Source organism: Citrus clementina, unplaced genomic scaffold (genome assembly GCF_000493195.1).
Source record: "Citrus clementina cultivar Clemenules unplaced genomic scaffold, Citrus_clementina_v1.0 scaffold_5, whole genome shotgun sequence".
NCBI classification, from domain to species: Eukaryota; Viridiplantae; Streptophyta; class Magnoliopsida; order Sapindales; family Rutaceae; genus Citrus; species Citrus x clementina.
Genome location: NW_006262201.1, coordinates 26,520,176 through 26,534,442, shown reverse-complemented (window position 1 = coordinate 26,534,442; position 14,267 = coordinate 26,520,176). Strand labels below are relative to the sequence as shown.

Genomic DNA, 14,267 nt, shown 5'->3' with positions numbered 1-14,267 from the left:
CGCATTATTTTCTCTTCTTCTCGCAATTCCTCTAAGTCAGCTTTTCGTTTTGCTATTTCCACCATTTCTTTTTCTAAAAGATACTTCTTCTCATTCATATATGCTTTTCTTGCTCGTTCTTCTTTTTTGCCTGCACGTATTTCTTGTAAAATTGTCACAAGAGGATCATAATTTTTTTTTCTCTAATCTTACGTTTCTCACTTTTCTTTCCAAGTGGTCTTTCTAAATCAACAAAATTGGTGTCACCATTATCATTTTCATCAAAATTGATAGGAGTCTTTGCAGTTGATGATGAGGATATACCAGGCGATGAAGCTAAAATTAAACCTTTTTCTTTTCTCTTTTTGCTTGGTTATCAGTCAACCATTTTGGATGATGCCTCAATATATTCCAATAGTGTTCAAAAGTAAATTTTGTTTTGAACATTTCCTTGTACAGAGCCTTTGCATTCATAATCTGAAATAATTCATTTTAATTTATAAACAAATAAAATGACAAAACTAATTGATTTGTTTAATTAATTAAAATACATACCTTGTCTTGTTCATTCACGCCACTTTGTTGTCTATTTTCAATTTGGGAAAAACAGCCGTGAAATTTGTTGGTGGCTTGTTGTGTCTTTGACCAACGCTGCATCAATGATTTGTCATCCCGTTCCGACTCAAAATTCTTGTATTTGTGAAAATAACCCCACACTCGAGCCCAAAAGCTTTGGTGTGTTTGATCAGTTCCTTGGACAACATCCAAACTAATATTCAAACCATGATGAAACAATATGCATATCTTCGTCCGCTGAAAAAGCCTCACCGCGTTTCTTTTGTGAAATGGAGCCGAGAAGAGTTGCTGATAGAGATGATTCAATGAATTGAGATGAATTAGGTATTTGTGTAGAAAATGATGGATGATCAAATTGATCCATTTTGATGAAGTCAAGTGAAAAACTGAATAATGGTATGAGTTCAATAATATTTAATAGGTTGAAAAAAAAAGCCGTTCAATTGTTGTTAAATAATAATTATAGCAGTTGTATCTTTCCAATAAAGAATAATAAAATATTAATAGAAGAGGGAGAAACTCACTCGGCAATATTGAAGAGTGCGAAACAAATCTTATTTGAATAATCTAAATTAATGTGTCTTTTGGAGTGTTTAATATTGTTATGACTTTTTAAATAAGAAGTAGAATTTTATTTGAAAACTCTTTTAGAGATGCTCTTAGATATTATAAAAATAGTAAGTTGGCAATCTCTCGCTCTCTCTATATAAAAGTTCAAAAGAGAAAGGGCGCAACAAGATTCTTAGATACTGAACAAGTTGCAGAAGTAATTAGAGAAATCAAAAACTATAAACTCATGAGAAAGAATTTACCCAAAGCGCAGCAAGAAACTCATGAAAAAGGATTTACCTAAAACGAGTTTACTTATTAGTTGAAAAATATAAAATATCACAATAAGCTCGCCTTCTCTAGCAATGTGGAAGGTGACACATCAATTCACCAATATTATTCGAAGAGTAAGGTGAAGCTTTCATTTAACGACTTGCTAGCAAACCAAAAGTAGTCTTAGATTGGGTACAAGAGTCTCGTAAACCAAAAGATTGATCTAGTAAAGGGGGAGAACAAATCGTTGTTGCATGCAAGAATTAGATGCGTTTGATTTGAAACTCAAGAAATTTAGATGTCTTGGAGAATAGATTCTGGTGTTAATCAGGTGGAGAGGTCTACGAACAAAGTAAAAAGACATGTAGCAACCAAAGAGGAGTTACCAGTAAATTTTGATCTGTGTAATTGGATCAAAGTTTTCATTAAAAGATCAAATTTTGCAATCATTAATACGTGGCTCGAAAAGGCTGATGAAATCTACAGCATCTGGCCAAATATCTTCATGTTTGAATTCTTTCTTTATTATTATTTTTTTCCCCTTTTTGAAAACAGCGTTTGCTAACTGCTTAGATTTAATTACAAAGAGAATTGAACAAAATAAAGTAAAATACAACATGTTAGCGCTATCAGAAAATAAAAGTATCATGTAACTCAATTCGGAGTTGGCAACAATATCCACGGGGCTCCAAACCCGCGGGGCCCCGATTAATTTGGGGCGGGTATGGGGTCCCGAAAAAGTCCGAAAATAAATTAGGGTCTATTTGGGTATGGGTCTAAATCTCCAAAAATTTTCGGGTTCGGGTTGGGGATTTTCTGGATCCCCTAACTCAACCCGAAAATAAAAACAAAAAAAAACTAATATTTTAAACATTGAAATTAGAAATTGTAATGCCATCGAATCAAATTTTTTCCCCCAAAAAAAACCCTAACAGATCGTGAGCTGCCGTCGTCACTAACAGCCGGTCAGCCGCCACCGTTCGTTGTCACCGACCAACACTCAGCTGCACCTGTTGGTTCTCCTGCAGCAAGGTTTCCTGCTATTGGTGGTGTAAAAAATGGTGACGGTTTAAGTTTTGGTGAAGGGATTTTGAGAAGTGGGCTAAAGAATAGCGAGTGTAATGATGATAAAGCCGTCATAATGCGTGTTGTTCTATGTGGCTGCTTTGTTGAGGAAGAAGATGAAGTGAAGGAAGGAGAAGGCGGGAGCCATGTGGAAGAAACTAGACAAGAGAGGAGAAAAGAAAGCAAAACTCAAATAGTCGCGGGTTGTTTGCTTGCTGTGTGGTGGGTTCACTAATTCTGGCCACACAATTTTAAAGATTCATTTTGCTACCCAATATGTGTAAGAAGGGGTTTGTATCAATTGTGATGGCTTTATGTTGAAGACTTAAAATTATTTTGATTTGTTGTATAAAATTTAATTATTTGTAATTACGTTGAAGGCTTAAAATTATTATGTTTTTATTTATGTGGAGGTTGTTAAAATTTGATCACTTATAATTTTATTTTTAATATGAAATTTGATTATTTTTAATTTTATTTCTAAATATGGAGGTTGTTAGAATTATTATTATTTAAAAAAAATTGAAATATTTAGAAATTATTATTTAAAAAATGGGGATCGGGTCCCGTTTTAATCCCCACTCAATTCGAAGATTTTCGGGGATATACCCAAACAATCCCCCATTATAATTTTTCGGATATGGGGCGGGTTCAGGGGATTGCTTCTAAGTTGGGTTTGGGTTTGGGGATCATGATCCCCACCCAAACCCACCCCATTGACATCCCTAACTCAATTTTGCTAACAAGGTCTCGTATCCGTGCCTCAAATTTCCTTGCCAAGCTATATGAAATATATTTACGGAAGTTCAAAAATAAATTAAAATAAAAATTATTGGTAATTACCCGACGTCCAAAGTAAAAATAGTGTTATAAAACGCTTCTCATAAACATCATCATGACTCTCGAAGTCATGTGCATGGTCCACAGGACCACAGCTACACTTGGAAATCCTTAATTAATGCCATAATGCTTTTCTAAAAGTAAATTAAAATGGATAATAGTTAAATAAAATTTATTTTAATATTTATGATAATGTATATATATTATTTTTTAATATACAGTAATTGATAATTAAAATAAATATTTATATTTTGTTTTTGTTATCTTAATATAATTGATAAAATTATAATTTATTTAAAGTTAATTATTTTTATTTCATAATTGAATAAAGACAATATTAGATTTTTATAAGGCTCGGGCACGAATATTAGATTTTTATAAGTCTCTGTCTACCGTGCCCCTTGGGCACCATATCCTCTTGTTTTGTCATCTATTGAAGTGGCCGTTGGATGAAAAGAAGCAAGATCGTGCAGGTGTGAAGTGGCCATGCGGCAGTTGAAAGGAAACCAGGAGTACTGGTCAGTAGACAGGAATTGTTAACGGTGACATAATATTTTTAAAGGAAAAAATAAAATATTGGTGTATATAACAATAAACTAGTTAGATGGAACAATTATATGCAAAAGCAAATAGTTTGTGAGGGACAAACAAAAGGGTATGTTTTTAACATATTATTTGTTTCAAAGAGACATATAATGTGTCGTACTGTAGCGATGAAAAATAGAAAGAGAGAGGGCATGTTAAGTAACATAATAATGAACAAAAAATGAAAAGCTGCTTCTTCTTTTTGTACATTTAGTTGATTAGTGGTGCTTAGAATGCAGTCGGAGCCACTAAATCCCGCAGTTCGAAGAAATTGGAGCAAAAAATAATGCTGCAGTGATGAAGTGGATGGATTGTTGAATAGGTTGAAAGCACAGAAAAAATGAAAGCTACAGTGGGTGTATTGGATGAAAGTAAATTGGCAGTTCGGATTTTGCACTTGTTACAGAGCAGCACCGCAAGTTTCTCATCAATCCTACCGCTTAAATTAGGTCGTATTCAACTGTTGGTAAATAATCTCCAAACCATTTTGATAATTATTGCTCTCTACTCCACACAATTTTTGTCAATCTTTGTTTCATTCAATACCACCAGAACAAGCTACAAGTCACCGCAAGCCACTTCAAAAATTCCACATGGCAGCGTTACTCGAGCCATAGATACACAAAAGTAATAAAATTTTCATCCTTCCAATAAATCGCAGACGTCGGCCAAAATACGGGTAAGGGTTTACAGCCCCCTAAAACTAATTAGTACATGAAACGGGTTTGGACAATTGCCCACTTCAATTGATTTTTACCCTTCTAAAATCTCATCTGTTGGATTAAATTCATTATAATCTAACGGCTAGACTGGATAATGACAAAATAAAGGGGCACGATAGCTGAACCCTTTTTATAATATATGCAACGATATATATGAAATTGTATTCAACTTAAAACGGATTTTCAAAATTATTCATTTCTTACTTTTCAAAATTTATTGTAGGGTGAAATAATTTTGACAAAATAATTTAAAAAAATTTACTAAATATCAAAACTAACATGTATCTTTTCAAAATCGCTATTAAATATTTCAAAAGCAATCTCAAATGGATCTTCAAATCTCCAATATAGGTACTGATTGTAGATCATTACCCCAATTAACTATTCTTCAGTTGATTGAATCCTTTGATCTATTGTCCCTATTTCTTGAATGTCGTTGATCTGAATTATTGCTAGTTGTTATTTCAACTTCAGTTGGTAGAGTTTCCATGCCATAATGTTGCTCTGCAACAATTCTTTAATGTTTTTTTAGTTTTAGAGTTGTTTATTTATTTTTTTAGGAATTACATTATTTAATCTAAGATTTTTTTTTTATTCATTTACAATCTACAAATGAATTATAAATTTGCAAATTGGGTCTATTGAGAGTCTAAGACTCTTGATACAACCCAAAAATCTTTCAAAAATAGCTTAAAAATCTACCCTCACTAACAACTCTGGAATTAAAACCCATAGGAAAAATATTCAAATTAATTGTAAAAGTCATCATAATTTGCACTGATAAAAATCATCATACAATACTGTCTTTATTTGAAATCCTTAGGAAATTGATTTAAAAAATATACTCTGGGCTGGATCAAAATTTGCAAAGGCAAGCCCATAATTGAAACCAAATAATGCCTACCGGGCCTTTTCTGTTGATAGCCCATAGACAATTCTAGAATGCTGGATTAAATTGTACTAATATTAAAAATTCTGGTCAAAAATAGAAATAAACAAACTAGTAGGGGTGGGAAAAAAAACCATCGTCTTAAAAAAACCGAACCGAACCGACGGTTTTTTCTAATTCGGTTCGGTTTTTATTTTTAAAAAAACCGAAATATACCGTTTGTAAAAAAACCGAAAGTCGGTTCAGTATTCGGTTCACTTAGCTGAACTGAAAAACCGAACCAAAAAACCGAATTATTTTTTAATTTTATTTAAATCAAACATGTGTTAATAATTTTATTCAAATCAAACATGATTTTATTCAAATCAAACATGTGTTATTTCTCTTTATAACATTATAATTATGTTTATATAGATGGAGTATTGGAGTTTGGTTATGTATTTTGAAATTTTAATATTTCATATTTTGGGAGTATCTTATTAATAGTTAATAAGATATTAGTGATAAAATGTGTTTTGAATACTTTGTATTTATTATTAATATTTGTAATAAAATTAGGATAAATTAATTGTTGAAAAAAAATTATTACATTCATGAGGCCTAATGGGCTGAAAATTTAAAAATTCAAAATAAACCTAATAGACCTAGAACCGAAAAAACCGAACCGAACCGAACCGATCCAAAAAGAACCGTTTGAGTTCGGTTCTTATTCGATTCTTTTTATAAAATAATCGATTTAAATCGGTTCTACTTAATTTCGAACCAAACCGAACCGTGCCCACCCTACAAACTAGGATCTTCTCGTAAAATTACCCTAATCCTATATCAAACCCTAAACCCTTGTCTTCCCAAGTCACAACATAGTCTCCTTCTCTGCAGCCTCCCGCCCTCTCTCCCTTTATTTGCCGTTCCACCAAGTTATTTTTTTTATAAAAATTTTGGATCGTTGTTTGATTTAAGCGAATGAATTTGTGATTTAAGTGGAGTTCGAGATGAATTTTTGGTTTGTAATTTTACTCCCAAAAAAAAAATTATTACTGTCATAAATGTACAATCCCAGCTCATTACGAGGCCTTTTGTAGGCCAGGGAGCCTAATTTTCTTATTTATATTTGATATAATAAGTGTTTTTTTTTTTAAATATGCGTCTCTGTTTTGTAAAGATTAGTTTTTTTTTAATAATTTATAAAAAAATAAGCAAGTGGGTATTCTTTGACATTGATTTGTTCAACTGGTTGTGGAGATTTTTGTGTTTTTATGCAGATTTTATTTTTTGTTCCCCTGTGATGGTTCAAACATAATCAATGCTAATGTATATCTGAATCTTTCATGACTGAGTTGTTGATTTTTTCTGAGGGGACTTTGTTTTAGGTTTTAACAGAGATTTGTTTCTTTAGCCTTGCATGAAATTTATATATGATGTGGCTTATTGCAAATTTTTTTTCCTGTTCTTGTTCATATTTTAAACGAATGTCAATTAACTTAAGTAGGGATTGTTGCCGGTTATGTTTCATTACTGACCATGCTAATTCTGATAATTAGATGGATGAAAGCTTCATTTTGTTATTTTCTGAGGGAACTCCTCTATTTAGTGATTTTATTACTGTTGAATGTCAATAATTCTAGAGAGATGGCTGTTTTATTTTTATTGGAATTTGTTTATTGTAGCCCTCATCATTGCAGTTGATCTAGTGGTGCATTTTGTGCTTGTTGGGATTGTTGTTGAGCAATGGCTGGGGCCTAATGTGATCGGTTGGTTGATCCTGGAAAACCCTGCCAATATGTGCATCAAAATCTTACAGAGTTCAAATTTTACTCTTGACTATGCTTTAGTTTAGCTGTTGTATTTTTTGTAATTGATTTCATGTTGCGTGATGGCTATGATTCTTGTTGACGTAGTGATCAAAAGTTTGGTTGATCATGAATTCTATCAGATAAGTAACGGGCTTCTACTTCCTGTAAAGAGTCATATACTTAGCAGGAGCAAACCAGCTATGTTGGCAGATTCTGAATTAACTGTCACAAATAAATGCTCTGATGTTGATGGTCCTCCTCTAAAGAAGGTCTTTCTGGGCAGGTCTCATATTCCCTTGCCTTGTGGAGTGGGTTGCGGCCATTACCGTTTGGCTTTTGCCATGTGACATGCATTCTTAGTATCTTGTGACAAAGTTGAGTTCCATATTAAAAAAATAAAATAAAATAAAATAAATCTTGGGATAAAGTCTGATTTTCAGTTACATTTTTTAATTTCAATTTATATGCAATTGAATTTAGCTTTTTATTCTTCTTTGGATGGTGCTGTTCATGTTATTGATTTAGTTATCCATAGGCTGTTTCTTTTGCAGTTCTAATTTTTTGACGGGGATTTCTAGAAAGAAGTCCAATACTTTGTTTGGGGCAAACCAGTTATGTTTGCAGATTCCAAAGTAACCGTCAGAAAGAAATGCTCTTATGTTGATGGTCCTCCTTTACTGGAGCTCCCTCCATTTGGGCAGGTCTCATATTCCATCGCCTTGGGTAGTGGCGTTGCTGCTTTGACCATTTGGGACTGGCCATGAGACATACATTTTTGTTTGTTTTATTTTTCTTTTATAAAAGTTTTGGCCTATGAGGAGATCATTAAAAAATTACCATCTTTCGGGACTGAATGGCTTGTTAAGCCCTGCTGACATTCTGCAATTCTGAGGCCTTGTTAATAGACTAATTTCTCTGTTCATTTTTTTTAAATTCAATAGTTTGCATGAAAAAGCTAATGATAATACAGTTTTGTTATTTTTTCAGCTGCAGGTTGCATTCACAAGTGTTGTATAGTATAATTTTGATCTTGTTCTTTGATTCATTTGCAAAATGAGAAAGTCGAGAAGTTTGGTTTGGTTGAGGATTTCTGTTGGATGATTTGCTGTTTCAGCTGGTTCCAACGGCTGAATGGATGCTGTAAGTCGATCCACTAATCGGTTGATGCCTCATTGACAATCAGCTTTGTATCTATAAAATGAAATAATATCGTAATGTTGATCGTAACAATTATAGCTTGTTTGTATCAAGTGCCGTTTTCATTTTTTTTTTTAACGAATTTTGTGAAAATGTTCCCATGCATTCCAAGCAATAGCTCACAGAAGAGAGAGATCTGAATCATCTACATGAGTATATTTTTTCATTTTTCACCTCGTTCAAAATTGGCCTCAAAACAGTCACTTCATGCTCTAGAAAGAGGCTCTGGAGTCTGGACTAAACTTCTAAGCTTCTAAGCCTTGCACAACGCTGACCTCTTCATACGACAACCAGCATCATTCCAGGCAGAGACTCGGGACTTTCGCCATCTCTGTTCCCCTCAAAGAAGTCCATCTCTAATCTACCCGAAGGGAATGACTGCTGCAAACACAAAATCAAAAGCCAATATGAACTATAATGATGGACTAAGGAATTACATAAGTATATTTTTTTTAATTGTTTTAAGTTTTTATTCACATGGTAACATTAATTAAACCAAAATATTAAATAAACTAGATTATGTTTATTATGATGAATTAAAACTAAGACAATAGTGTTGATGGTATAATTATATTGTTATCACAAGATTAAATCGAGAAACAATAATAGTATTTTTTTTTTTAATGCTATCAAACTAATTAACTTATTAAATTTTTAATTTGTGAAGAATAAATATATGCACCACTTAAAAAAATATTCATGTCAAACTACTAACTTTTAGTAAAGCTTTTAGTAAACCTTGAGTGGCATTCTTTGTTTTGCATATTTGCATATCAACCAAAATCTCAAGCCATTGAAGTCTGAATATTAATTGATAAGCCATTGAAGTCAGAATATTAATTGATAAATAATTATGTAATTACTGCATCTGCATAGATATTACACACTAGTCGGTGTCTTATGACTTGGTAACTTTTAAATCTATAGGGAATTGCAAAATTATTTCTAAGATAGTTTTTGAACAATCAATTAGTTATTACTTGTGTGTGATTTATTTACAGAGCCATAACGAAGCAACAAGATTTGGGAATCTAGCATCCCCATATTATGACAACTTGTGAATGATTTTTGGTTAAGACCATACAATCGGAAAAGGTGTAGAGGCCCCTGCAGGTGTTGTGGAAGAAATTGAGAGGACAAGAATGAACAAGTTGAAGGAGAGAATTTGCATGTTGAAGATGCGAGGAATGATGTGGATAATAGTGTGTCTTTCTTACATGCTCGATGAAAATGTATAAAAAATCCAATGGCTCATTAAGAAAAAGGAGAAGAAATGAAAATCCATAGGACCGTGGACGCCACTTCAAGAGCTAACAATGCTAACAACTTTGATCATTGAGAAATGAAAGAATTTTTTACTCGATTGGGTCAAGTTATGGGATAAAAAATCAAAGATAAACAAGCAGGACTAAATGACGAGTCGAAGAAGATCGTTGGCCTTATAATTAGAGCCACTATTAGAATTTTTTGTGATATTGTTGCACTCAATGTTATTTTATAGTCGTAGAGATGAGGAGAAGGAAGCATGGATTAAACTTTTTTCTTAATAGTGAAATTTAAGTCATTCTATAGTTTATTAATGTCTAGTTTATGAAATTTAACGCATTATCAAACTTAAGAATGACTTTTATTTCATATTTTGGTTTTATTACTTCATTTTAATTTTAAGATATATTTATATTTTGAGACACTGCGTCCATCTCTATTAAATAAATTTATCTTTTTTTTAGTTATATAATTAAAATCATATTTGTTTGTTATGTTTTTGTAATTTTGTTTTCTAGGCTTTGAATGAAATAATTTTTCGATCATATATTATGGAAAAAGTACTTTTAAAGAAAACACTTTTAATAAGAGCATCATAAAATATTGTAACATTTAAGTAACTGTATTATTGATAACAAATATCGTTGTAAGTAAATCATTGCTTTTTTTTAATTTTATTTGGTAATAAATATTGAAAATTTAACACAAAGGGTAAATTTGCTTAGGTAAAAAAAAATTAATTTTTTTCCTTCAAGAATTTCATGCCAAACTGAACAAGAAAAATTGAATTTTCCACACTTCTCTTCTCCTTTTCCTCCCTTTCTTGCAATTGAACATAGCCAAAGTATTGCCCATAATTATTAACCCACGTTATGGTTTTTCTTGATCTCTATAATATTTACTAAAAATTATAAACGCTTGATAGTATCAAGCATCTCTTTCCTTTTCTCCCAACGAAGAGTCAAATAAAGATAATGCAGCAACATCTAAGCACATAACCGTCTTCTAAGCTAGCAACATTTGATAAAAGTTTGTAATACGGTCCTTAGATCTATAGTTTTACTAGAATTCATTTTTATATTATTACTGGAATAGGGTTTCCTAAATGTTGCGACTCAATTATTTCTTTATAAAAATTAGTGCATTCTTGTAAATACTAGTTTTTTTTTTTGTCTTTTTAACTGTGATTTTCGTGACTTTAGTATTTCTCATTTTTGTTTTGATTGAAGATAAAAAGAGCTCGATTCTTTATTTGGTCTATTTCCATTCGGCACGCGCAATTTCTTTTCCGTCAAGACGCCCTGCAATTTGTACTTGAATTCCTTTTATATCGGCCTATTCCGTTAATTCAATAGCTTTTTTTATTGCTTTACGAAAAGAAACTAGATTTTTTAATTGGCCGGCTATCAATTCGGCAAGAATATTGGGGTGTCCATAAAGATTTGCAATCCTTGTAATCGCAATTTTTATTTTTTCGATTCACACAATTAAGTTCTTTTAGCACTTCTAAGTTCACTTTGGTATATTGAACACTTATAAATTCATTTTTTTTCATTATCTTAGTAAAGACCTTCTATCCCAATTTAATGACTTCCAAAAGTAGCCATAATCTCCTAAACATCAATGAAATGTCCCAATTTGACACATAGTAAAATCGGCAACAAAGTGTAAAATCTCATTATTAGTTTTTCTATTAGTGTTAAATTAAGTTTTAACTTTTGCACGTGGGATGTAATGTTGCATGCATGTACTCTGAAGCAAGTTTCAATCTGCTGGTTTGCTATTATTATTAGATTGACTGCATAATCAGAGACATTTCATTCACATGCGATATCTGAAGCAAGTTTAAGAGTTGTAATATTCATTAATTATTAAATGAAAAATAACAATGAATTCACAACAAATGCAAAAACTTTATCGATTGATCGTAACATAATTAATTAATCAAATAAAGTAACTAACAAAAGTACACTTCCATATCACTTTGTCAAAACGGCAATAAAATTTGACGAAATATAAACGAAAACTTAGCTGAACAAAATAATTAAAAAGAATCAAAGAATTCATATATATGTTAATTAGTTGTAGCCAGCTAGTGATCATTGTTCTTGCTGCAGATACTCTTCAAGCATAGCATACCAATCATCATCATCTGTGATATTCGTAACCTTTTGGGTAGCCTCTGATATTGGTGGACGCAGACCATTACTGTTAATTATTTCAACTTGATTTGGCAAATTTTCCATCCCATAACATTGCTCTCCACCATTGATATTATCACACGCACTTATACTTGATGGTGGTATGAACATCTGTGAACAACTTTGATGGGATTCAGCTGCAAAGTTGTTCATTGTGTTGGTGGTTGCTACTTCACTGGCCGCCTCTTCAACTTCCTCTTCCTCCGCTGCTTTCGGTTTCTTCTTCTTTATTTTACAAAGCACATAGTTATTGCTCTCTTCATCGTCAGCCAATCTAAACTCGTCCATGTTCCAATCACTTTTCTTTCCCTTAATCCTGAACTTGAAAGTTTTCTTGAACCCTATTACAACATTCTTCTTCTTGCTATCGACAATCTCTTTTGCAGACGACTCGCCGTGCCACGTGCCCTTGCCGGCAACCCTAGAAATCCTTTTCTTGCCTGCCTTCTTCAAACTTGTGAAACAATACCATATGCTTTTATCAGAATTATTAGCACCTTCATCAAAAATCTCCCATGGCGATCTTTTGCCGTAGAGCTCGCATTCCGCAATAGGACAAGGTGAAAGTACTTGTCCTTTGGCCCTTTTTAAGAGGCAAAATTTAATCAATTCTTCTTCTGTAGGCTTAAAACGAACCCCCACTCCTAAATGAAATCTCGCTTCCATCTTACTTATTCTTAAACTAATTAACCGGCTTAATTACTTATTAGCTTGATGTACAAATGCTACCTTTATATAGTCGCTACATAAGGAAACCAAAATAAATAAGGAAACAATATTTATTTAGGGAATCCGTTATAGATAAGGAAAGTAAGAAAGAAATAATAATTGTCCAGAGATAAATAAACGTATTTGGATAAGTCCTAACCTTACACCATCTCTATTTAATTAGTGTTAAATTTTTTTTTATTTTATTCTAAAAATGCCTTTATTCTTTAATCATATATTCCTGTGCCCATCATTAAGAAACATTCTAAGATGACTAGCTAAAAAATTATTTGAAAACCACTTGATTAATTTCTTGCGACATTATGTATAAAATCAATTTAATAAGATGCTTAGTTCTTTTTATTATTGCTAAATAGTTGTCGGCATAACCATGATGCGGTTAGCCTAATCTCACCTCCAAAGCCGTTACCCTCTAATCAATTTCAATTTATTACAATTTTTTTTTTACAGCTTCAGATCAGTTTCCGACTTTGCATTCTTTTTTTTAATGAGAAAATTATGAAAATAATTGTGGAGTTAAAACATAAAATAAAACATTAATAATGACATTGTTGTGGATCATTGAATTTAAATATTTTAATTGTCATTATATATTTAAGGGAAAATATCTACTGATCACCTATTTTTTCGAGTTTTTTTAAAAATACACATAGCTTGTTAGCCCAATGTAAAAATTTAGTTTATTTTCACTCTTGGGTGTGAAGTTTAGAATAACAATTTTCAAACTTATGATGATTATTGGACTGACAATTTAAAAGAGAGATATGTATTATTTTTCACTGGATTGTTTTTGTACTGTTTCTTTCCATGATTATGTTTAATTAAATATTGTCTGCATACAAGAGCACAATTTATCGCTATATTAAAAATCTGCTTCCATTTCTTTCTTTCTTTCTTTTTTTTTTTTTTTTAAATATGAATCATTCTTTACAAACTTTGGAAATTTTGAAATCTCACACTGTCCAATAATATGCACAGATGTTAGTGATCATGTCATTAGCATTCACTCTAACAAATGATAATTCTCGATGCATGCATCCTTCTTACTGGGGCAGGATTTGGCTGGGAAGAAGGACATGTCAAGTTTATGGACGGCAAATATCCAGTCGAGATTGTAACCTTCAAACATCCTTATAGTTAAATATATTATATTTTTACCCTTTATTTTTTCTTTTATAATAATACCGTTGTAATAATATTTTTAACATTCATTAATTTATCTGTAAAAAAATAATTAGCATATTAACTAATAATTATTTATTAACAAATTAACCAATAAATATTAATATAAAAGAATTAGCATTTTTCTGTATCCATACAACAATCTTGCTAATAGTTTATTTATAAATAATTAATATCAGCCAACTTCTAACAATGTTTAATATCCTTACAATAATTTTACAATTAGTTATTTTATAAAAATTAATTTATCAAATAATCCTAAAAGTAAAATAATAACATAAAAATTTATGAAAAAATTTATGTTATTTTTAAGGCTAATTTGATAAGTTATTCTTTTTATCTTTTCATTAATGCCCACAAAAAGACAAGAATATTGTTGCAAGTGTATTATTGTAAAAGGAAAGAAAAAATAAGGGTAGGA

At 31.6% G+C, this 14,267-nt stretch overlaps 1 protein-coding gene, 2 non-coding genes and 1 pseudogene across 3 annotated transcripts; 3 read left to right on the top strand and 1 right to left on the bottom strand.

Moving 5' to 3' along the window:
* LOC112098090 overlaps positions 1-2,677 on the top strand; it is a 4,574-nt pseudogene extending 1,897 nt beyond the window's left edge.
* A 4,295-nt stretch (positions 2,678-6,972) lies between these two features.
* Positions 6,973-7,058, top strand: LOC112098732. Its single transcript, XR_002905841.1, has one exon. It is a non-coding gene; the product is annotated as a small nucleolar RNA snoR53Y (small nucleolar RNA).
* Positions 7,059-8,078: 1,020 nt separating this feature from the next.
* On the top strand, positions 8,079-8,167 carry LOC112098656. Its single transcript, XR_002905766.1, has one exon. It is a non-coding gene; the product is annotated as a small nucleolar RNA SNORD96 family (small nucleolar RNA).
* A 3,666-nt stretch (positions 8,168-11,833) lies between these two features.
* On the bottom strand, positions 11,834-12,601 carry LOC18040161 (NAC domain-containing protein 2). Its single transcript, XM_006432620.2, has one exon. The coding sequence runs from the start codon at positions 12,599-12,601 to the stop codon at positions 11,834-11,836; it is 768 nt and encodes a 255-aa protein (XP_006432683.2).
* Between the last annotated feature and the right edge of the window lie 1,666 nt (positions 12,602-14,267).